Source organism: Homalodisca vitripennis, chromosome 5 (genome assembly GCF_021130785.1).
Source record: "Homalodisca vitripennis isolate AUS2020 chromosome 5, UT_GWSS_2.1, whole genome shotgun sequence".
NCBI classification, from domain to species: domain Eukaryota; kingdom Metazoa; phylum Arthropoda; class Insecta; order Hemiptera; family Cicadellidae; genus Homalodisca; species Homalodisca vitripennis.
In genome coordinates this window covers 119573933-119597995 of record NC_060211.1, presented here as the reverse complement: position 1 = coordinate 119597995, position 24063 = coordinate 119573933, and the positions used below count along the sequence as shown (strand labels likewise).

Sequence of the window (24063 nt, the reverse complement as noted above, 5' to 3'; positions counted from 1 at the left end):
ACTCTATATATTATTATTACTTCCAAAGGTTTTTATTATTTCTCTCTTGGTGAATTATTGTTATCTAATTTTTTATCAGCAACTTCTTACAAAGTATTTTCCTGTTGCACCACCAGCTAATATACCGATGGTTTTATATTTATTAAAACGTTTTTAGTCATTTTACTTACATAAGATAAGACATTTAGTGCTATTACTAAAAGAATTAAAACTAAGTGCTTGGATGGCACACTTGAGATTCCTTGATTAATCAAGTGGTTGACACAGTAAAGTGGTAAAGCAAAATGTGAATTTTGTGAATGAGACTGAACGTTCATTATATATAACTAGAAATTTGGGGGGTTTTAACATAAAATAGTATTAGCGATATTTAGTAGCAATTTCATGATTTTTATTTAACTTTACATATTCCACAGAATTTACTTTAATTATTGAAAGCTATGTAGGAAACAATTACAAATAATAATAATAAAAATTGTATGTATTGCTGCTTAAAAGGGTGTTATATACTATAAGAAGTCGTACATCACTCAATACCATAGTTTCAGATACAACATAAAGAAATACTTCAGAAATATTAGATAGAACCAATTAATTCGCTGTAAATTCATATGCATTAAATTACAAACAGTATAGAAGACCAAACAAAGCTCTTGTCTGGATAGACGCCGATAACAATGCTAAGTAAGCCACTGATAGTTCATCTGGATTAGACGGCTCTAAGCTTGCTGACTCCTTTAGTGTAAAGTAAAACGAGTAAATAGTCTACGTGTTAGTATATACTGCTTTAATTTATTTCTACAAAACGCTTTTTAAATCATACAAAATATTATTATGAATCAATGTTATTATTGTTCCTTGTAATGTACCATAATATATGTATATATATATATATATATATATATATATATATATATATATATATATATATATATATAGTAAACTCGATTATTTTTAATATTGGTAACGTTATATTTCAAATAATTGTAAGATCACATGTAATAAGGAATAAGTTAGTCTTTAAAAGTTTATACTTGGTTTATAATTATAAATTATATAATTATAGAGGCTAAGTATTATATATATTGAATTTTTCCTGTTATAACTTTATAAAGCTGAATTTAAAAAGACATAACTTAAAGCATATGTTACATTAATATAAAATAGATGTGTTTTTCCGTAACTATTGAGTTCTTCCATTCAAAAATCTTACTGTACTGTTATAAGAATAATATTGCATGATAATTCGTCTTTTTACTCTCACATAAATCATCAGTATTTTTTTACTTCTATTTCGGTATTCACAGCTATAGATTACCTAATTGGATTTCAATTAGATTACAATATACTTGTGCAAAATTAAAAAAAATTTTTTTTACAAAAGTGGTTCAATAATACTGGTTCTTTTTAATTGTGTATATCTTTTGATAAACATGAATTCAACATAGAAAAGATAATCTAAGTTACAGTAAAAAATATATTTACAATATTAAAACAAATTAGTATCAACAGCAATAGGTCGATTTAACGTAATGGTGTAATCGGGAGATATTAAATTCCAGGTGAATTAATACATTTTGTGGATAATTTTTTATTGAATTTTAAGTATTATTTTAAATAAATTTATCACCTAAAGACAATTTTAAATTTTTGTAATTGCGTATGTTATTTTACTACATATGTTATAAGTTCATTACAGACAATAGGATACATGATATGAAAAGATAACAGGATTATATGCATTGGTCATCATTAAGTATAATTACAGCAAAATTATGTATTCCTTTAAATTTCGTTCTCCATTATTTAATAGATGACAAAAATATTTTCGTTGCAAAATGTTGTACTGCCGTTATATTGATACCTTAATTCATAAAATAACTATGGTACAAAAATCTTAAGGATAGAACCGTACTATCTTTATATAAATGTATATACTTTAATCAGTAATTAATTATTGTAGTCATCGTACTGCTTCTTCAACACATACTCGTATATCCATAAAATAATGCCGGTATTCAGAAAATATATCCAAAATCTCAGATCACACTTTTATATGTGACGGACAATTACTTATTACAGAGGTATTTGATTTCTCAATATTAGATTCCACAGTGACATATTTTTATGGAAGGTATTGATAATTTTAGATAATATATTATTATGTATACAAATAAAGTAATAATTCATTATTTCTTACGGCATTACGAAACACAACATTGCTAGTTGTTTTTACCAACTTAAACTAATGATGTTCTCTACATAATGCCATTTAAATCTTGATCTAAACTAAGAAAAACTAATCATATCTTTGGTATGTAAAGATCTCTCAACTGTAAATGGATTGAATAAGGATAAAAAAATCAACAGACGTTTGTATAACGATGACTGCAGCATCTGTGTTCCATCCTCCTGCGGTATAGACCTTTGTTACGATTTCTTTTTGAGTCACGTGCCATCTCTTGAATTGAATCAAGCTAAACCATATCCTATAGCTTTAGTTTAGTCGTTTTGTTCCATAAGATGATAATATATTCCACAGTGTGGTAACATAATTCAAATTGTTATAACCCATATATAGTTTAGTTATAATTGGTAATACAATACTGCCATCATTAACCTGTAATAGCTGTATTGTATTTTTAAGTATATTAATAGTAATTTCATAGTATAAAAATTTAACTTATATTAACTGAACTCCTGGAAGTCTGAAATAGACTCCCTCGAATGAGCGTCATCACGTTGATTACGTATTCCGTTTTACACATATAACTTTTCCGATTTTTTCAGTCGTCCAGATTATCAATAACATTGGTCCAATTATATAAAATATTGATATCGAAACTATTTGCATGAATTACAATCGATAAAAAACTTAAAAATACAAAATGAGTAGATTTATTCGACAATGTAGAGAGTATTTGACTCTAAGTAAACGAATACAAATGTAACTGATTTTCTATAAAATGCTGAACTAAAAACTTAAAATCGCAATTTTTTTTATTTATTGAATCACCTTCTTCAAATCCAAACATATTACATAACTTAAATATGGCTACCTCCGATAAAAATGGTCATACATAATACTATCATATAAGTGCTGTCAGTAAAATAAACTAAGATCTTCCATTTTAGAATTTCAGGACAAAGGCATGTGATATTTTTAATTATTCCTAGTTAATTAATTATTGGTGCTATTGAATCAAGTATAATGGAAATGTCATTAGTACCCATAACATATTTTTCACTATACGATTCCAGGGTCCACGAATATGCTTTATTAAATCTAAAAGTCCTACAATACTGAATCGGATTATCACATTGGCATATATCACCAATTGTCTTTACAATTTTTTATTTCAATACTAATAAATAATCAGGCTATTGCCAATTACACAAATTTAATATATGCAACAGTCGTATGATAGATATTTGGTCTTTATCATATGTTAGTTTGCTTATTGTAACATGTATTTAAAGAGGTGAATAATTAAAAAAAAGGTTTCTATAGTGAAGTGGTACCATGGTCACCCAGCAAGTGAGACACCCGGCTTTTGAGTATAGGCGGAACAAGTACATTTTACGATTCATTGTGTAATGAAAATTAAATCAGGTATATATATATGTTTATTATATATTAAGAGTTATATGTATGTGAATACAAATTTTTAAAGAACTTTGAAAGTGCGCTGACAAAGCTACTAGTCGGATTTTTGTGGTTCACAATGGTTTTAGAGACTTGGTAAACCGAGTAAATCCAGAGAGAGTTGGTCTCCAGTCAGAGGGCAATGTTTCAGGCCTGAAATGTGTCATGGTGATTGACGTAAAATTTATATTTCTTGAGCTACGGATTCCTACAAATGTATCAGGGTGCATAGTGGTTTGTTATTTTTATCATATCGGTAGACAAGAGGTTCATATCTGTCGGAGATGTGAAGGTCGGTATATTAAGGTGCATATTGATTTGAAATCCAAACTTAAGAATTGTTTAAGTCTAAAAACCTGTATTTCTTGTAGAAGAAATCGGTTTTCGGCTTCTGTAGGGTTGGGCAACATCCATCGGTCCATTTTAGAAAACCATGCAGAGTCGGAAGCGGTTATTTTTGATTACAAGAAGCGGGTAGGACGACTCTAGTTATATATTTGGTCGCGACATAAATGTTGAATGATCAGAATATGTTTTTATTTTTAAAGGAGAGGATAATCACGATTTAAGATTTATTCTGACTGTTTTCATGGACCATTGGCCTGTGCTAGGATAATTATAAAACACACTGACGAGGAGAGTCGACACAGTGCTTCAGTTACTGACAGGATTTTAATCTTATCTATCAATAACGCACATCCAAGTCCGGCGTCTTAAAGAATGTGACTTCAGATTTGCATAAGTAACGCCGAAAGCAAGTTTTTGTTGTTATAATATTTGAATTATTATATTTATTACTGTTATAGGCTGTGGTCATTGTCCATCAGTCAACTAGTAAATTTTATGTATATAGGAGTAAAAATAGTTGTTAATGATTATCAGTTAAATAAAAAACGGCAATACAATATGTATTTACTAAATACAATAAAAAAAACGTGTAGGATATACGACATGTGAATATATGTAATCTAACAGTAACTGTTGTAAGTGGAAGTTAATTTACGAGTAGCGTGTAATTGCTGTCAGGTGCTTCACTATTGATTGCCAACTCCACGTCGCATCGTTGCGCCAAATCAGACAGCACACATGTGATTACTTTATTAAATAAAGAAACCTATAGCTAATTACTTTATTTTATAACTGAGTGACCATGAATCGATATAAAATAGGCAAAAAATATCTTTATCGCCAGCCTAATGTTTATTTATAAATATTTTTGCGCTGCAGTTCATTCTTACATGTTCACAAGACAATAATAATAGTATAATGTAGTATTTAATAATATTTCTATAATTAAAAAGTCATAAAAATATGAGTTTATTTATTTATAGATTTAGAAAATCCATGTAAATATTTAATACTAAAATCTTTAATTGTTTGTAATGTATTGAAGATTAGATAAGATTTGTTTTCGAACATTGTAAACCAGGTTAGTCAACAGCTGTTTCAATGATCAATGAAGAGGTCACATTTTTTTATTGTATGACTCTTACTCTACTATATTCCAGTGAGATTGTTTTATTAACGGGTAGTGACGTATAATTCTTTGGAAAAGCTGTAATTTTTATATTTTTAGCAAACATCGGGTGAAGATGATATTCCAGGAACCAAATATCAATTTATTATGTTAGCAAAAAACCTGGGTTTTCTTAAAATCATTGAATGATTTATTCTTAAGAATTATATATATCTTCAGACTCGGTACTTTTAGTTGAGGTCGAAATGGGACGGTACTAAAGGGGCTAAAACTCTCTAATATAACACCTTTTCCAAACCATACATATCTTAAGTTTACAAACTTAAAACCAGCCGTTTGGTATATAAATAAATATTAAATCAGAGTTATTTAGTCATAAAAAAGCCCTTAAATAGGTAACTTAGTGTTTATATCCAGTATGTAGATGGTAATATAACTAAAGTTTTTGTTTCTGACAGTAGGTTTAAAATTTATAAATGTAACAAAACATATAACGTGAGAAACAATTTTTAGATTAGTTTCCATCCTTTTTGATGTCACCAAAACCGGCGTGACTGACAATCAATGTTTCTCTTATTAAACACTTCTCTATTCGAAATACTAGATTTAGTGCTAATACAACACAAATTGGCTCTTAGACTATTATTAAATGTTCAATATTTAATAAAGTAAATTTTCTTGGATACAATAAAATTTTTTTGAAAGCATAGTCCAAGAAAGAACCTTTGCATGTATTTTCAGTGTAACAGAGTATTTCAAATGGGTAAGGTTATAAATTAAAGGTCAAATCCTATTGATCTTGTGAGGAGGGACGGCGGGCTGTATCCTATCAATGCCACCTTGGAAGTCAGAGCGGAAAATGGGCATTACTTCCTCATGTCCATGACATCAACAGCCATTAACACTAAGGAAGCTCCACCTATTCCAACAGTCGTCCTCTGCAAATGACTATAGATTTACCCTTTCACCACTACATTTACATACTCTCATACTGAAATGCCAGGTTATCTTTACTCAGTGTAGGAGCATCTGAATGATATACGCCAGGGAAAAGTAAGCCTTCCTTCTGCAAAGGCTTTGACAGAATAGATAAAGGACCCATTATTGGATAAAAAGTAAAGGCTCTATGGACTCCAGCATTCTTTTAAATGACCAGCATTATAGAAAGGATAGAACAAATTATAAAGACAGCTTTTAAGGCTTACGGTCTCAAGTTGGTGTCAGACAAATCAATAGGCTTCCTACTAACGTCAAAGAACTAGTGATAAAACTTCAAAGCTCCTCTGTAACACCTCCTGGTGTGAATGGCGTATCACTCTATTTATGAGTACACTATGGCCTACTGGAATGAGAAGTTTTAAATATTTGAAGAGAATAAGTAACAATGAAAGCTTCCGGATCTGATACAGAAAACGAGTTGTATGTTTTTATATTTTTACAGTCCCAGGTTATTATAATAAAGAATTTGTACATAATATTATATGTATAAGTATTTTAAATATTTCTTAGTGGCTAAATTTTAATGCAATTAAAATATTATATTTTCTTGCTTTATTTTAAAATTTAGTCTTTGTGGTGTGAGTATAAGTTCGTGAATGTTTAGAAAGATATATCTGTATAAATATACAAAGCATTATAATATTTGAGCAGTTTTTAGGGATGGAATAAAAATTAATAAACGAGAAAAATTAAACACAGTAACTGCATGGTTATGCATTTAAATTTCAAACGTGTATTCATTTTCCATATGTAGTTTCATATTGTCTATTAGACGTCATATTATAGAATTAAAGTGAAATAAATTTCATGTTATTAATTTGTAATGGCAAAGTAAAAACTCTTTTTTTGAATTTGGAATGAAGAATTTATGTTCGTCGAACATATCAAACGCAGCAACACAGTTTAACGCATATACCATGATGCAACCGTGTAATCCGTAAAGCGACCAACTTAATTACAATGTAGAAGAGGACATAGTCGGTAAACCACCGTCAAACCCACCCCTTCCTATCACACTCATCGTTTAATTAATTACTTTCAAGTTTATGTGGAATGTTACATATCATAATTTGTCAAATTTAGAACTCTGAAGGGCATACCGTTTGAAAGGTTAGCTTGGGCTCTTTACAATAAAACATGAAACTAAGGGTTTTATGTTCAACAGTGCCATATTTTAAAATCCAAAAAATATCACTTTCTTTGACCACCAGCAAGAAAACTGTTGATTCACAGACCTACTGAGTACTAAAAAATAAGCTTTCCCACTCAAGAAGTATACTAGTACAATAAGATCCCGTATTAAAAAATAGTTCATTATAAATGTAAATATTTTCAGTAAGTATTTTATGGTTTAATAAGAAAATCGTAAATTACCTAAAACGATAAAAAAGGACACTTTTGACAAGTAAAACATAGATAAAAAATCAATAAGAAACTAATTTAGCCCTTAAGTATACCAATAGTTATGTTTGCTTATACTTTGTATTTTAGTGACAGCTGAAATACAGGTATATCCTGATACATTGCTCGTGGCAAAATGTAGTTCAATACCTCATTGCACGAATATGCGCAGGATATTATAAAATTTAATACAGTAAATTATTATGTAATTACATTAAAAGGTAAGTTTTACAATACAACAGTTTCCTTTAAGTTGCGATAACTGACAACTGTATTTCTTACAATTGCCCGATCACTGGGCTGTATATTGAATATAACAATCTGTCGGTGGACAGGCTGTCAGTTACAAACGCTTTTATTCAGATTGGTCGAACTGTGTTGTTTAAAATGTTTTACCATTGGATTTTATAGACAGGAGTGTATATTTATACTCACAAATTAATCAGTAAAATAAAATTTATTAGCCGCCTGAATATCTTTGGATGGGATATTTTATGAAGGTGTTAATTTATAAATACCATTATAAAAGTATACATTGTGACAAGAAATGTACAGAAAATTATTCATGCAAGTTCTTAATGTATTTAAAAAGTGATAAAGCAGGGAAGATTAAAAAATATTTTATTTAGTTATATACATATGCATTTAACTTAATTTTTTATATGATTTTTAAGGCCTTATAGGTATTTAAAAAAGATATATACTGTAGGAAGTGTCATGGATTAAGTTAATAGGTCGATATAGATATAGTTTTGTATTATAATCAGTATTACCTTACAGCATATTAATTTTATTTATTATGATAAAATAAATTCTGTTTGAATTTAAATTAAAGTTGTATTTGTTAAATTTGAATTTAATATATGATTAGTAAATCAGTTAATAGATACGGTATTAACAATATGAATTTTTATATTATATAAAATAAGTTTTTATATAACTGGAAGTCACTTAGAGTACCTTTTTGTAAAAACATTGTTCATGTAATTACTGTACTTGTAACTGTATTTGTTATGTTTTATAGCAACACAATATTATTTTTCAAAACGGTTTATTTATATGGTTTAAATTGTTATTTATATGATTAATATTTCGAAACCCTAATTTAAATGCACAACTAGGCTTTTTCTGGGAACAACTGTGGAGAAATATTGGACTCTTTACTAACTATATGAAATGATTTGTTATCAATCCTACACGCACCGTGTGAGACACATGGGATCATGTATTAAGTATAACAGCAAAAAAACGGTTAAAAAGCAAGACATTGGCTTCAACTCGGTGGTAATTCGGGGGGATAGTCATGCACGCTACATCGCCAGACTGTTGGGGGAGATGGTTAACTCCGAGGTGACGGGCGTCTGCAAACCTGGAGCGAGACTCTGCGACATCATCGACCACAGCCCGACTCCACCGGTGGCCGGTACCCGCTGCGAGGTACTGATAGCGGGTACCAACGATCTGGCTTCAGGTGAACAGCAGAATATATACCGCCACCTTGAGAATTATATGACTACCAGACCCGCCAACACTAGCCTGGTCATCTCTACTCTGCCATATCGCCACGACCTGCCCGGAGATGACGACGTAAATCAAGATATCGGCCTCGTTAACGCTTACATCCAGGAGTTGGCCGTGAGACACGACGCTCGATTCCTGGGTTTTAACCATTTAGACCGGAAGATGTTCACGAGGCACGGCATGCATCTGTCCCAGCGAGGCAAGAGAAAACTAGCTGGTTTGATACAGCGAAGCCTCGCCAAGATGCATAAGCTCACCTCGAGGCCTTCTCCTAAGGTGCCACCTCCATCCTCGGGTGAGCCGCCGTCATCAACTATGCAGTCTCCGAGCGTCGCCACCGCGGAGCCGCGATGTCTGCCGATGCCGTCGCCGGAGCCGGCTGCCGACACCGTGGTCCCCTGTCTGCCGCCCAGCCCGGCTACACCCTGGACATCACCCCACAACAGCTACGTGGAGGCAGTGAGATCTTCAGTTGTTGTTGATGAAAAATCGAAATCTGTTTTTTTGGGGACCCCACTTGGAAACAGCGGACAAAATTGACAGACAAAACCCAATTAAAACTAACAAACACTAAAAAACAAACTGAATTTAGACTGCTTCATCAAAATTCTCAATTTGCAACCAACAAACTGGATCAAATCCAACTTATGTGCGAGGATCTGAAAACCGATCTCCTTGTATTAAACGAAAGCGGTTTCAACATGGAGAACGTCGCACTGTGCAAAATTCTAAATTACAAATTGGCTTCCGCGTTTTGTCGAACTCACTCCAAAGGAGGAGGCGTTAGCATTTTTCTTAAACAAAATTTCTTGTTTACCCCCTTTCCGATCCAAGAATTAATCGAAAAAGATTTTGAAGCAGTCGGGATCAAACTTCAAAGGCATCAATCAAAATTAGTCGTGATCGGAATTTATAGGTCTCCTAGTGGAAATGTAGACACTTATTTTCTAAATTCGAAAAATTATTGACATGCCTGACTAACCAACGTCAGGAATTTGTCGTGATGGGGGATTTCAACATTGACGCGTTGGACAACACTCACCATTCCACAATTCGATTAGTCGATTTACTTAGGTCATTTGACCTGGAGTTGCTAGTCAGAACTCCGACGAGAGTGACGGCTACAACACAATCTGCTATCGACAATAACATCACCAACCACCCAAGTGTCGCGGTGTCTGTAGTGAATACAGCTGTCTCAGACCACTATGGCCAAGAAGCCGTCATTAGTGGGGTACAACTCAAAAGGGAGCCCAAAATTAAACAAACAGTAAGATACATAAGGCCAGAAAACATCGCTCACCTCAACACTTCTCTTTACAATGAAAGATGGGATTTTCTAAATTCATCTCAACCCGTAGAGCAGCAGTTTAGATTGTTTAACGACACTATAAATTCCCACATTAACATTTGCTGCCCTACAAAAATTATCAATGTTTGCGAAAAAAACAAAAATAACTGGATCACAGCGGGTATTTTCGTTTCTAGAGAAAAACTAAAATTTTTCTCCGAAATTTACAAAAACACTTCAAACGAACAATTTAAAACTGTTTTCAAGAATTACAAAAAAACATACATGAAAGTGATCCAAGCTGCAAAAGCATATGATGTCTCAAAATCTATTCTCTCTTCCAAAAATGTTTCAAAAACAACTTGGGGCATCATTAATAATAACACGAAAACTCACAAATCACTCAAAATTAAATTTGGAACTAGGCTTGTGGAAGATGAAACGGAGATTGCAGATCAGTTTAATAACTTTTTTGCATCCGTTACTGATGGGCGGGGTCCTCGGCCATCTGAACCACAAGTACGCCCCTTGCAAAGACAGAGCCCCATATCGTCAATGGTGTTGGCGCCCGTCGTTGAGGATGAGCTTCACCGAATTATTCAGCAGCTCCCAGCCAAAAAATCAAACGACCTCAATATAATTTCTCCATGGCTCATAAAAAAATGCTGCAAGCATTTAGTGAGACTCTTAAACCAATTAGTAAATTATTCATTCCAAAAAGGAGTGTTTCCCTCTCTCTTGAAAATTGCTAAAGTTATTCCTATTTTTAAAAAGACGACCCAGCTTCAATTACTAACTATCGGCCTGTCTCAATTTTGCCAGTGATAAGCAAAATTTTTGAAAAGCTATTTCTTATAAGAATGCTTCACTTTTTGGACAAATACAATCAGCTCTCCAGTGAACAATTTGGTTTCAGAAAGGGCGACCAGTGTGAGCCGGCCATTTTGTTAGATGACTCCACACTGGAAGAAGTCTGCTCTTCAAAATTCCTAGGAATGCACCTCGATCGAGGGCTGACTTGGAATGAGCACATTGACCATGTTTGCGCAAAAATCTGCTCAGGCATTTTTGTTTTGAGATCTTTAGCCAAATACTGTCCGAGTCAGGTACTGATTACGGCGTATTACGGCTGGATTTACCCCCATCTTGCCTACGGAGTGGTCCTTTGGAGAGCTTGCGCAAACACTCAGTTTCAAAGAGCATTCAGACTCCAAAAAAAAAGCAATTAGAGTAATCGCGAAAATCAAATTTAGAGAGCCGTGCAGGGAAGCTTTCAAGAAATTGCAGCTGTTGACTCTGCCGTGCCTCTACATTTTGGAAAAAACTTTGTTTTGTATGAGTAAATGTGCCTTAACCAGAGGCCAAGACATACACATGTATGAGACGCGTGGCAGAGCAAACTACCGGACTGAGAGACACAGAACGGTAGTTTATGAACGCCTACCCTCGCAAGCGGGTGTGAATTTCCTCAAAAGACTGCCGAATTCAATTAAAAATGCCCCAACGCCTAAGGCGTTAAAGACTCGCCTCAAACGCTTCTTGGTGTCTCAGGCATTCTATAATGCAGGTGAGTTTTTGGCATTCGACTGGGAGACCGCCCAGTTAGAAGACTGACTCTGCTGTACTGAGTGGGCTGCATTGGCGAAGAATGAAAGAGGCGTGATTGTAAAATTGTATGTATGAATGTGTATTGTGTGTATGAATGCCTGGAATTTTAGAAACCCCGTATTGACGTTTGCCATACAATGTACATATTGTCGCTGCAATAAAAAAGATTTTGATTTTGAAACAATTATGTAAAATAAGTTTATTTGAACCTTAAACATCCAATGGATTAGGTTCCTTACCTAGAGACAGTTTTATTACTGAGCACAACTAGCTTACTGGAAAGTTTAATATGTATACCTTAATAATCCATTACGATCGACTGAAAATTAACCCGCAAATATAACATAGTCTTTTCGACATGTGGCTGTAAGCAATAAACAAGAAAATTAATACAAAAGTAGTAATTTGTAGTTATTTCCACGCATTGAATATCAAAGCACATAACCCAATCACAACATATACCCTTCGGCCACTCCGAAGGAGTGAAAAGGGGAACTCCACCTCCACACATTCATGATATTTAGGCCCGGCCCCTCGAGAATCTGTGCATTAAGAACACCCAAAATCCATCTATCACGTTGATCACTGAAACATTGACCATTATTTTCGTTACAATTGTGTTAATATAATGCCAGTAAAACATTTAATTACAGTGGAATTTCTAGATACTCTTATTACCTTGTTCTACAAATGGATTTCCCAGTGAAGATCAGAAATCCACTACTGACCTAATTGAAACAAATATTTCCACTAGACATGGTGGGTCTCAACCATTCATTAGAAAACCCTATGGAACCAATCAATTATCTAGGCTATTATAACAACTTCTCTGTACATTCTCTGAACCTGTGACTAATCATTCGATTTTATAGAAGTCATAACTGCCTCCATTTCAAACAAATTAATGTACTCTATTTTAGCATTCCTAAATAGTTGTTATTATAGTCATGTTGACTAAAAGGTTTAATATTTTATTTAAATACAGTATTCATTGGTTAGGTAGGGCTTGTATTAAGTTGTTTATATTAAATAATAATTGAAAATAGTTAAAATAATAAACAGACAAGGTATCTAACTCTTTTTATGTACTTTGTCATAATAAATGATATACTATTAAAAATTTCAATAAAAACGTATTTATTAAAACTTGCTTTATTGTGAAGTATAGCTTAAATATTTTTCAACATTTTTTATTAATCAACAAATTCCATACATCATTCTGGAATAGTTAAGTACCTATATAATAGTATATTTGTATTCCTGGTGTTAGGATTATTGTAAAACTATATTAGGTTTTAAAATGTCAATTAGTAAACATCACGGTTAAGAAGTTTATATTATGGTATTGTATTACGCATATAATTTACACTTAAACTTTACTAAATTATGATTGCAATCAACAACTTCCATATCTAGGCAAATTTTAAACAGAAAGAGGGACTATTTTCTATGTGACACAGTAAACAAGCATCAGTGTGTCTTGACCATTTCGCAATTCGTCTCGGTTTACGCATATTACGTTTTGTTGGTGAATTTGTTTCCAAGTTATAAACAGTGTCCTGGAATAAGATTTTAGATTAGTTTAGAAGTTTTATTGAAACGATAAACGAGTTTCTTATATTCCAAACTACGCCACAGGTAGTCTTTGTTAGTAAAACCATTAACTCACTCACTGGTGTGTATTGAGAGTATATTTGACTACGTTAAGGGAAGGCGTTTCGGGATAATCTATTCATAACAGAGCTATTTGGTGACTGTCAAGGGTTACAGCTTGTCAAGCTGTCTCTAACTAATGCCATGTCTCACAGTTGGATGTTGACAAAATCGAGTTGACGCAGAGTCCTTGGTTACGTTTAAAACACTTGTATAGTATGTTTGCAGAAAAATGTGTTTTTGCAGTAAAATAGTACAAATTATTTACAGTCCTGCATTCCCTAAGTAATAAATGACTGACTTTATAAATATATTATAAGTTTGTGCAATTAATATTGTAAATAATACCTTTTATATAAGTGTACTTACCAAAATAAAATAAATTTACTATAACTTTGATCGTGTTTATCCAAACAGGTGGTCAGTCCATAGTGTGGGACTCTCACAAATGACGTGAACAGCAGCACTAAAAACGTATGTGCTTTATAAACTAATCCGGAAAATTTTTGTTACATTACTTCAGGTTTTATCTGATTGTAAACTAAGTCCTCAGAGCTCACGGTGATCTGGCTTTTGAAAAACTATGGTCTATATCACGAGACGATCCAGATGAGCCTCCTTTGCGCGTTGGATGTCCTGGGCGAAGTGTGACAAACAGGACCAGAGTTCACCCTCTAGTATGACCCTCTAGTATCACTTTCATGACCGAGGTTACTAAGAAAAAAAAACAACATCAGTGTGCGTTGCCTCGTGGCGGGGCCTTTCTCAATGCAATCAGTGTTCCACGCCTTCTGGAATGTTCGGGCAATAGATGCAGTCTGGTGACACGGTTACTACTATATAGACAAGACTGAGTACCCATGTCCACTCAGGAATTGGGTGAGGTATTTTTAGGTAGTGACGACTTGTGCGGATGCGTTCTTCTTTTTTAAAGCGGTCGTTACCCCATCACTCGCAGTTTGCCTTCGTCTCGTCTCTTCTGCCAAACATTTTAAATGCGTAACTCTAGTGACCAAGAGAACTGCTGTCTCCGACACCGTGTGATGCGCGGAAGAGATGCTTCCGATATACTTCGTGGTTCAGCACCCACACCTCAGCTCCATGAGATCGGACTGGATTTTAGGCATCAGAAGGTCTCTTAGAGGCCTGATCATAGTTCGAAAAACTGGTCCCTCCAGATTACCTTACAATTGACCATTACCTCGAGTTACTTGGCGGTTATAGTGGTCTGGAACTTTTGCTGGTTCCATATTTTTTAAATATTAATCTAATAATAACTGTTTCAAATAAGAAAATCGATGTTAAACAGTTTTTATGATCAATATTAAACTAAACTGCGTTTATGAATTCAGTTATCTAGCAAACTCTTTCTAACGTTTTATGGCTTTTATTTATGCTAATAAAAACCCGTTCAATTTCAACTGTGGTCCCCGCTGTAATCTTCTCACTGTTCTTTTACTGTAGTATTAGTAATACTTTGTAGTATTTTATACTGAATAACAGAACTGGATAAGGCTAGTTAACACGTCATGTACATTTCTAAAAACATTTAATTTATTACAGATATTTTTCAATATACAGTATACATGCTTCATAAAATGACATTAAAATGTGTAATTTAATAAAGGTAATGTTTTCTTAAAACGTTCAACATCCTTGTAAGGAAGTGGGCAACAAAAATTCTCTAGAATGGAATGAGAGTCCACAAGATCCATGAGTTAAGAAGTGAGCGGCGGCCATCCATTTGTTGATTGATTTCATTTCCATTCCCTGCAAATTGAGACTTTACCGACATTGTTTTTCAATGTTGTTGCTCTAAAAATTGTTTCAGTCCTTACTAATAATTATATACTGTAATATTTTAATTTCATTACTATATAAATAAGAATAAAGTTACTCTTGCACGATGTTTTCCTTCTGTTTTATTTAATTATATTCAAATGTAATAGTTTGTGTATTATATACCGTAATAAATAATGAATTTATATATTTTTTTAACTTATTTCATTTTATTTAGTCTGTGACCTGTTTTTGTAATTTTAATAAAATAAATTATTACCATAATTCATTGAACATGAAACCAATACTAAACCTACGAAAGCCGAGCAAATAATATATACAAGTACAGAGTGCAAGTTTTATTTTGTATCATAAATATCTTACATTTTTATTACAGTACTATAAATATACAAATCATTTGGAAGTATGGAAGGCGGAAAATTAAGAGAAAGGTCCGTAATGTACACGTAACAAATAAACAGTAATTAAGGCGTGTTATAACACATTCGCTTTCAGTGCTACAACAATATGAAGATAGTGGCCGACCCAATATTATTACCTTAATTATAGAGATAATAATATTTCATTAGCATACGGAGGAAGTTGATTTTTATTGCAAATGATTTTGTGTATCTATAATTTTTTTTTAACTAAAACACACACACAATATTATAGATCCTGTAGATTCTTAATGGTTCTTTACAGCATCAATTTTTAGTTTTACCACATAGGCATAACAAGCCCCAAAGTTACAAAATTATTACAAGCATAACAATTAACATATGTCACCACTGAGAAAAGAGAATTACTTTTTGTGACAAGCTCTAAGACTAGGAAAAGTGTAAACTAATTAACGCCATTTGAAGGAATATATCAAGTTATGATATAGTAAGGTATATAGTATATGATAATGCAGTAACATTTATATTTAACTATAATTTAAACTTATAAATACAATTGAAGTTAGTAGTAATTTAAAAATACCACTTGAATGCCTCCGGTACGAATTTTAATGTGCTAACAGGATTGCTTTGGAATTGGTTATAAAAAATTATTAGAGGCCAATGCCGGCTGTCAAGCTTATAAAAACATCACAATATAAAAAAATAGGCAAAATGACAAAAATCTTACTATCATTTATATATATATATATACACACACAGAGCTGATGAAACTGAAGTTCTAGTCCAGGCGCAGGAAAAAGCACAACTACGACAGGCAGACTAAGGTCTTCTATGATCGCCTGCTGTCACACCTTACTTTCTAAACTGAACAATAGAATACAAAATAATCTAGCACTGCATCTAAATGATAAATAAATAATTAACACATTTTATAATTATTACACAACACATATGAACAGTTTTACTTACATACACATTCATATAATAAAAAAAACATAAGCATAGCAGGGTGATTGTTCCATATAAACCTAGGCTGTTAAAAATGTAGGTAATTGCAATAAGGATATGCCAGATACACACACCGTCATAGTACTTATACGTGATAACTCAATGTCACCTTCTTCAGTCGTCTTGATAGCAGTAGTCAACAGGAAAATGCTAGGTAAAATAGTGTGTGATAAAAGTTAATAATCTACGAATACAGATTAATGTGAAAACCAGTAGTAAATAATAATTTATACACCCTACTACACAAACTAGAGTTTAAAAAACAAAAACTACAGAAACTCAAAGTTTACAACCGATTGAACACGCATGTAGTAATCATGTAGGAAATAGCTGTGTTGGTTGTTACTGTCGGATTTTAGTCTTATTCGTATGCATATATTTGCATGTTTAGAATGGAACATTGTGTCAGGTCATACCATCTTGTTTACTGCCTAAACAAGTTTAAATCTAGTATGTATCGTTTTGAAAAATAACTATAATAATTAATTAAAGTTTTAGATTTATATTTATATAAAAATAATGTAGAGCATACGTGTATTCTTATTTCCAGAATAAACTCCTATACTTGAGTTACTGATAACTATTATACTGAATTTTTCCTATGCCTATTTTAGGTTTGGATTTAAAATTTACAAAACATGGGACTGAACAGTATTCATTTGGTTCAAAATTTTGTAATATTATAAAAAATGGAGATTATTTTACCAGTTTCAAAAATACATCATATACTTAATTAGTCAATACTTTACTGATAGGATAGAAATATTTTAAGATTGTATTATGTTAAACATGATTTTTTTATTATTAAATTATGAAATTTTTCATTTCAAATTTTTTTAGATCAATGCTAAAAATTTAATAGAAAATTTGAAAGTGTAGTTTAAAAAAGTTTAAAGTCTTACTAGTGTTAGAGTCCGAAAATAATTTATTTTATTTATTAATCAAATTCCTAAATTATTTAATAATGCACCATACATTTCATAGATGAAAATAAAATTAAAAAAAGATTAGAAATTTACAAGATATTGAGTCTTTTTTGAGGGAGAGTCAGGAAAATGCTTTTGCGCACACAGGTGGCCAGCCTGTAGTGTAGGACTCTTCTTATGTAGAATACCCACTAAAAACCTCCTATACTCTTTGGATTCTAGCCTGGAAACCGCTTATAGCTTTAAAATTCGGGATAGGCCTAATTTTGGCTTACGCTCAGAGGTCTCGCACCTATCTTGCCGTTCGGATCTTTGATCTGTCCCTCGTTCCGGTCCAGATCACTCTTTTTAGCGCGGAGTATACCCTGTGCACAGCTGGACCAGCAGCAACAGTAGTCCTCGCCCTCCAACGTCCGGTCACAGACCGTGTCCACCGAAATCATACCGAAAATTTGAGTCACTTTAAGGCGGAGCCTATCCCAACGCGGGGAGCGGAAGAAAGTGTGTTCCGCGTCGTCAGGAACGCCTGAAAAATAAATGCAATCCGGCGAAACGGCCTTGCCCATTCGGTGTAGGTACCACCGGAAGTAGCCGTACCACTCAAAAACATTGTGAGGTAGTAATCCACCTCGCTATGCCGCCATTGTACCCACGGATGGATTTGTTTGATAAGAATGGCAGTCCAACGACCACGGGTGTCTTGTTTGCCAGCTCTTATGCCATTGGTGGTACGTACGAGAGCGCTCCGCAGGCCTTGCAGTGTCCTTGCCGATTTCGCCTTGTCGCTGATAAATTGCCTTCCTCTCCCCTGCCAAAAGCTTGACGGTGATGACTCCAGCAATAACCAGGACGGCAGGCTCAGACACTGTACGGTAGGCGGAACACGTCCGGAGCGCCGCTAAACGCTGTACCCGGGCGATCCGTATCCGATAAAATTCAATATTTAGTGCGTCTGCCCACACCTCAGCCCCGTAAAGAAGCACGGACTGGACTGTAGACATTAACAGTCTTCTCCTGCTGGACTTGGAACCGCGGAAGTTTGCCATGAGCCTCCTAAGATGAGTTACCATCTTAGAGGCCTTGTCTGCTGTACGGAAAATCTGGTCCCTCCCAGTCAGCTTATTGTCCAACAAGACACCAAGGTATTTTGCGGCTCGCGTGGTCTGGACCATTACATCTCCCACTCTTAATGGGACGACGGTGTCGATTCGTTTCTAAGTCAAAATCACGATCTCTGTTTTGTTCAAAGCGAGCGACAGGCCGTGATTTTCCATCCTTCTGTTAACGACTCGCATGACCTGGTTCAGTTTAAGCTGGGCCATTTCAACCTTGCGTGCAGCAATTAGGGCTGAGATGTCATCGCGTACCCAACTAAAACCGTTTCCTCCAGCATTTTGGACCTAAGGAGGCTGTCGTACGTGACGTTCCAGAGATCCGGGCCTAAGATGGAACCTTGTGCGGCACCGGAAGTGACATCCACCGTGCGCGGTCCGTCTTTCATCTCGTAAATGAGAGTTCTGCATCGGAGGTAGTCTTTTATCAGCCTCCGCAGATATGCCGGGATGCGGAAGGTGTTATGCAACGCGTCCAGCATATCAACCCATTTCGCCGAGTTAAAGGCGTTCTTGACATCAAGCATAACTACTCTGCGAGAGAAACGGTTATAGCTCTCGGCTCTGTTCACCGCTTGCTGCACCTCTCCGATTGCATCGATTGTTGATCGTCCCTTCCTAAAGTGTACTGACGCGGGGACAAGTCACCGGCAACTACAACAGCGGGACTCAGTCGGGCTCGAATAAACTTCTCGAAAGGCGTGCCTGCCATGTCCATCATACAAAGAGGCCTGTAGGACGACGGCATATCGGGATCACCTTTCCCTTTGCTAATCAGTGCCAGCCTGGCTATTTTCTAAGGAGAAGGAAAAATCCCATTGGTCAGACAGGCGTTATACCGGGACCTTTGTTGCTCTTCAGGGAGCGAACGGCCATTTCCAACTCCTCGTTAAATTGACATTAAATTATTAGACAGGTCAATTGTGAAGCTATTAAATTATTAAATGAACAAATCATATATATTTTGCCTCTGTATTCATAACATTAGTTCAATACATTCATAAGTATAAAATATTATATCATTTTTTTACAAAAGTATTTAATAATTTGTTTAATAATATATGTTGATGTATTGTAGATAAAGCTAGAATATAATGTTTAAATTTATCGGAGCATGGAGTGAAATTTATCTTATATTATTTGTTGTAGCATGCGTCACTTCATCGGCCATCACTCACTCCTTTCCTGACCTTTAAGGAGGATATAACCAATGTGTATAGAGATCATAATGCATGTATTATTTTGAATTATATTAACGTTTTTAAAGTATTACAATTCCACTTTGATTTTGTAATAAAAATGTGAGCCTATAAGCACATTTCTATTTTGACATAACAACTCACAGAGATAATTATATTACATTCTGTTATATTTAAAATACATTTTTATAGCTCAAAAAATGAACCTTTACTATTACAAAGTATAAGTATAACATACCAGATGTCGGTTACGAGCTTCGCTAAGATTTTATGTAAAATTTTAAATATATAGCCCATTTAATTCTCGAAATGTCCTGTCATCAAATAAACGGACAGAAAAGAAATATTTATATCCAAGTGGCAGATCAAAAAGAATTGGGTCGGCCCACGATAAGTCCATTTAAGCCTCAACAGTACATTGGGAGTAAAATTGTTATGCAAAAGAATGCTAGGAATGATTACGCATACCAACTCCTGCAGATTATTGCATGACTTTGCCTACTTATGGTAGTTTTTTTAGTATAAGAATTTAACTAGAATTACCGATTAATGATATGTTTTATGCTTAGTCACGACAGGATTATCAATATATGTTCATAAAATTATGTTAAAGGAAATCCACAGTAAAAATTAAGACCTGATAAAATCAACGCTTGGTCTAGCAATACTTGAGAAAATAACTTCCTGTGGACATTCTCTCGCGATCTTTTAAAATTGTTTCAAAGAATACTCTAAGGTGTATAAGGAATTAAAATTTTATAAAGAAAATGAATGCATATCAACTACTTCCTTTACATGTAGCTCATTTCCAAAGAATGGTGTGTGTTAAAAGTGTCTATAAAGTTATATTTTAGTTCTTAAAATGGGGGTTCTTAAATGTAGGATACTCAATAAAGCTACACTGCAGTAAATTGAGGCTCTCATTATTTTGTTCTACTTTGGAATATATAATTGCTCATTCCTTGAACATGCTATTTATAGAATACCAAGCAGAATAAGGAGGATTCTCGATAGAGAGCTAGGTCAGTGATACTGGCAAAATATGATACTGCTACACTCTGGATTTGATCACACGCTATCTCTGATCCATAGTCCAACATTACGTCTTAGAGGCCATCAACTCTCCTGATATTGGCATGTTAAAAAGATCATCTGTATTCATTTGATGGATCACTTAAAATCTTAAAGGTTTGAAAAATGATTTAAAAACTTTGTAAAATGCACTAGCTTTAAATATAAAAACTTAATCTCAGTTATAGCTTAAATGAGGTGTAGCATGAATATACACTAAACACAAAATCAACCAATAAAAGAAGTAGTTTTACAGGCATTTTAACACTCTTGGAAATTGAATAGGTAATAATAAATTTAATTATCGTAAGTCCCCATTAATTTAAAAACCATATATCTGTCCAAGTTGCTTAAATAAAATACTTTAAGTGACTTAACCATATTTATAAAGAATAAGATCATAGAAAGAATTCGTGATTAATTAGTTATCTCAATGAAAAAAGTCAAATAACTTTCACGCTTCGATTATATCTTGCAAAAGGGAGATTTTCTTGCCCTCTATTATTCAGACGGTAGAACTTCCTCCCTACTAATCTTAAATCCTTCCTTATTCACCAATGTTGAATCAAAGTTGTTCAAACTTATTTGTTGATGTGAATTGTGCAAAATCCAATTTTTCCAAATTAAGAAACAATGAAAGGATTAATTATTCCACCGTTTTAATTTAGTATAAATTTAAAACTTTAATTTATTAAATCTCTTAAAGACTGGAATTATTAATTTAGAGTGAAAATACTGCCAATTGAGTAATTCGTAATGGTGTAAGTAATAATTCTTCGATATATTAATTTTATATTATGATAAATAAAATTCCCTAAACGAACACGTATAATTTACGGACCGATTTAGAAAAGCACATAGATTATGGAAATTTTCAAAACTGTTTTTAAACCAACACACATAAATCTTTAAATATATAAAAACAGCGTTGGCAATATTTACTTATATTATCATGATTTGACACGATTTGTTTCTTTTTTCTCAAGGAAACAAGGATGTTGAGTTTCTTGAAATGAAATTTCTGTAGAATCAGTGAGCGTGTCGCTATTATTACAAGGTATAAGATGAAGTTATCAGGTGAAGGTACTTATTAAACCAAAAAACGTAAAAAGTCTTTTCTATAATCAACAAAGTTACCAAACTAAATGTATTTGTTTTATACAACTGTGTGATAACATTTCCATTGCATTTCTAAAATTCGTTAAAACTATAATAGTTCTCATCCTGATTTTAAAAATAATCTGTAAAAATTTATAAAGTCATAATGAATATTAAATCCATCCTCTATAATTTATGCAAAGTATTTTGTCAATAACGTTAATATTAAAATACGGAGAAATGCTGTCTTAATCTTATTCTCCTACTACATTAATTTCATGAAGCAATAAATTCTGTTAAGGTCATTTTTAAATCTAATTTGTGAGAAAATTACCCTTAGTTTCACCTTTACATCGAGTTATAACAGTATTCTAATTTAACCGAATATAGCTGCCGGTAATTATTTATAGAATCCACATTACCTATCTCTAAGTACGCTTCGTACACGTTATTTACAAAATTTTTTTATATTAATAGTAAGATTAACGCGTATTAATCCCTAGTTTATATGGTTTAATATATTAAACACTTTTCTATCTTCATTATTAACATTTTAACATCCGTATCGTTTACTATTTTATTGATCTCTACTATTACGCCAATAATTGATTACAATTTGTATATAAATCCTTGGCTTAAGCTTATGGTATTACATTAATCTATAAAAACTCCAAAAATTATAACAAAAATGATACATCCCCTGTGACTCTTACAAAGAAAACTAGAATTAATACAATAATGAATCTTAAAAGGTGAATTCCCCCCAAAAAATAACATTAAATACACGAAGTAACGTGATGTACCTCTCAGCGTGTCATAGAAAAAATCACAAGCAGGCGTCAGAAAATCCTCCGGAGAAAGGAATCGTAGCGGCTAGACATAACGCTTGACATGGTCAATATTTAAAATTTATTAGATTTTTATGTTAATTCTAAAATTTTAATGCTCAAGAGCCTATTTTATAGCTTTATAAACTATGAGGCAGGTCTCTTAAAAACATCGTACTTTCAATAGACTACTGTATAATCACTATGAAGATTATACTACTATATAATTTTAAGAACATTAATGTATAAAATTTAGGAAAGAGATTAGTGACTTTTAATGAAAAACTACTCAGATAATTATTAAATCTATTAAAAATAACTTGATATTGAATGCAGCATAAACATAACTATAAACCTAAAGTATCTTTAAACCTATTAATTACTAATATATTATATTTTGTTAATTATATAATGATTAGTACCAGTTAAAGAAGTTTTACTGTTCTTTTAATACTAATACTAATTAAAGTGCATTATTTCAGACATTGTTGAGGATTCATATGAGATATTGTCAAGTAATCAAGAAAATTATGAAAGTGAAAGGGCAAGGAAGCAGGAAAAGAATGGTAAATTGGATAAAGAAGAAAGAAAAAATACGAAATTCTAGTAAGGCGTATACTAATTTGAGTAATATTGGGCTCTATGATCGTGGACTAATTTAAATTCTTGTATAAGTGAAGCTATGTACTCCCACAATATGTTCAAAAGCAAAAACGTGTTAGTGTTACAATGTTAGGTTATACAGTATGCAAGCTATATATATATATATATATATATATATATATATATATATATATATATATATATATATATATATAGCTTGCATACAATATATATACAATATAAACTTTACCAAAAACTACAAGCCACTACTCCAGTGCCAAAAATCTTGAGACCATGTGGCTGAAAAGCACTTTACATACGAGAAAAATTTATAAATTATATGTTGTCTGGTGCTAAAATGAAGGAACATATCCGTTAAATAGTATTTTACAGGTATATCTCTGTTACTCAATACAATCTGATATTCAAAACACCAAGAA

The 24063-nt window shown here is 33.0% G+C and overlaps 1 protein-coding gene across 1 annotated transcript; it reads right to left on the bottom strand.

Annotated features, from left to right (window-relative positions):
* Positions 1 to 18345: 18345 nt before the first annotated feature.
* On the bottom strand, positions 18346 to 18885 carry LOC124363593. Its single transcript, XM_046818851.1, has one exon. The coding sequence runs from the start codon at positions 18883 to 18885 to the stop codon at positions 18346 to 18348; it is 540 nt and encodes a 179-aa protein (XP_046674807.1).
* Between the last annotated feature and the right edge of the window lie 5178 nt (positions 18886 to 24063).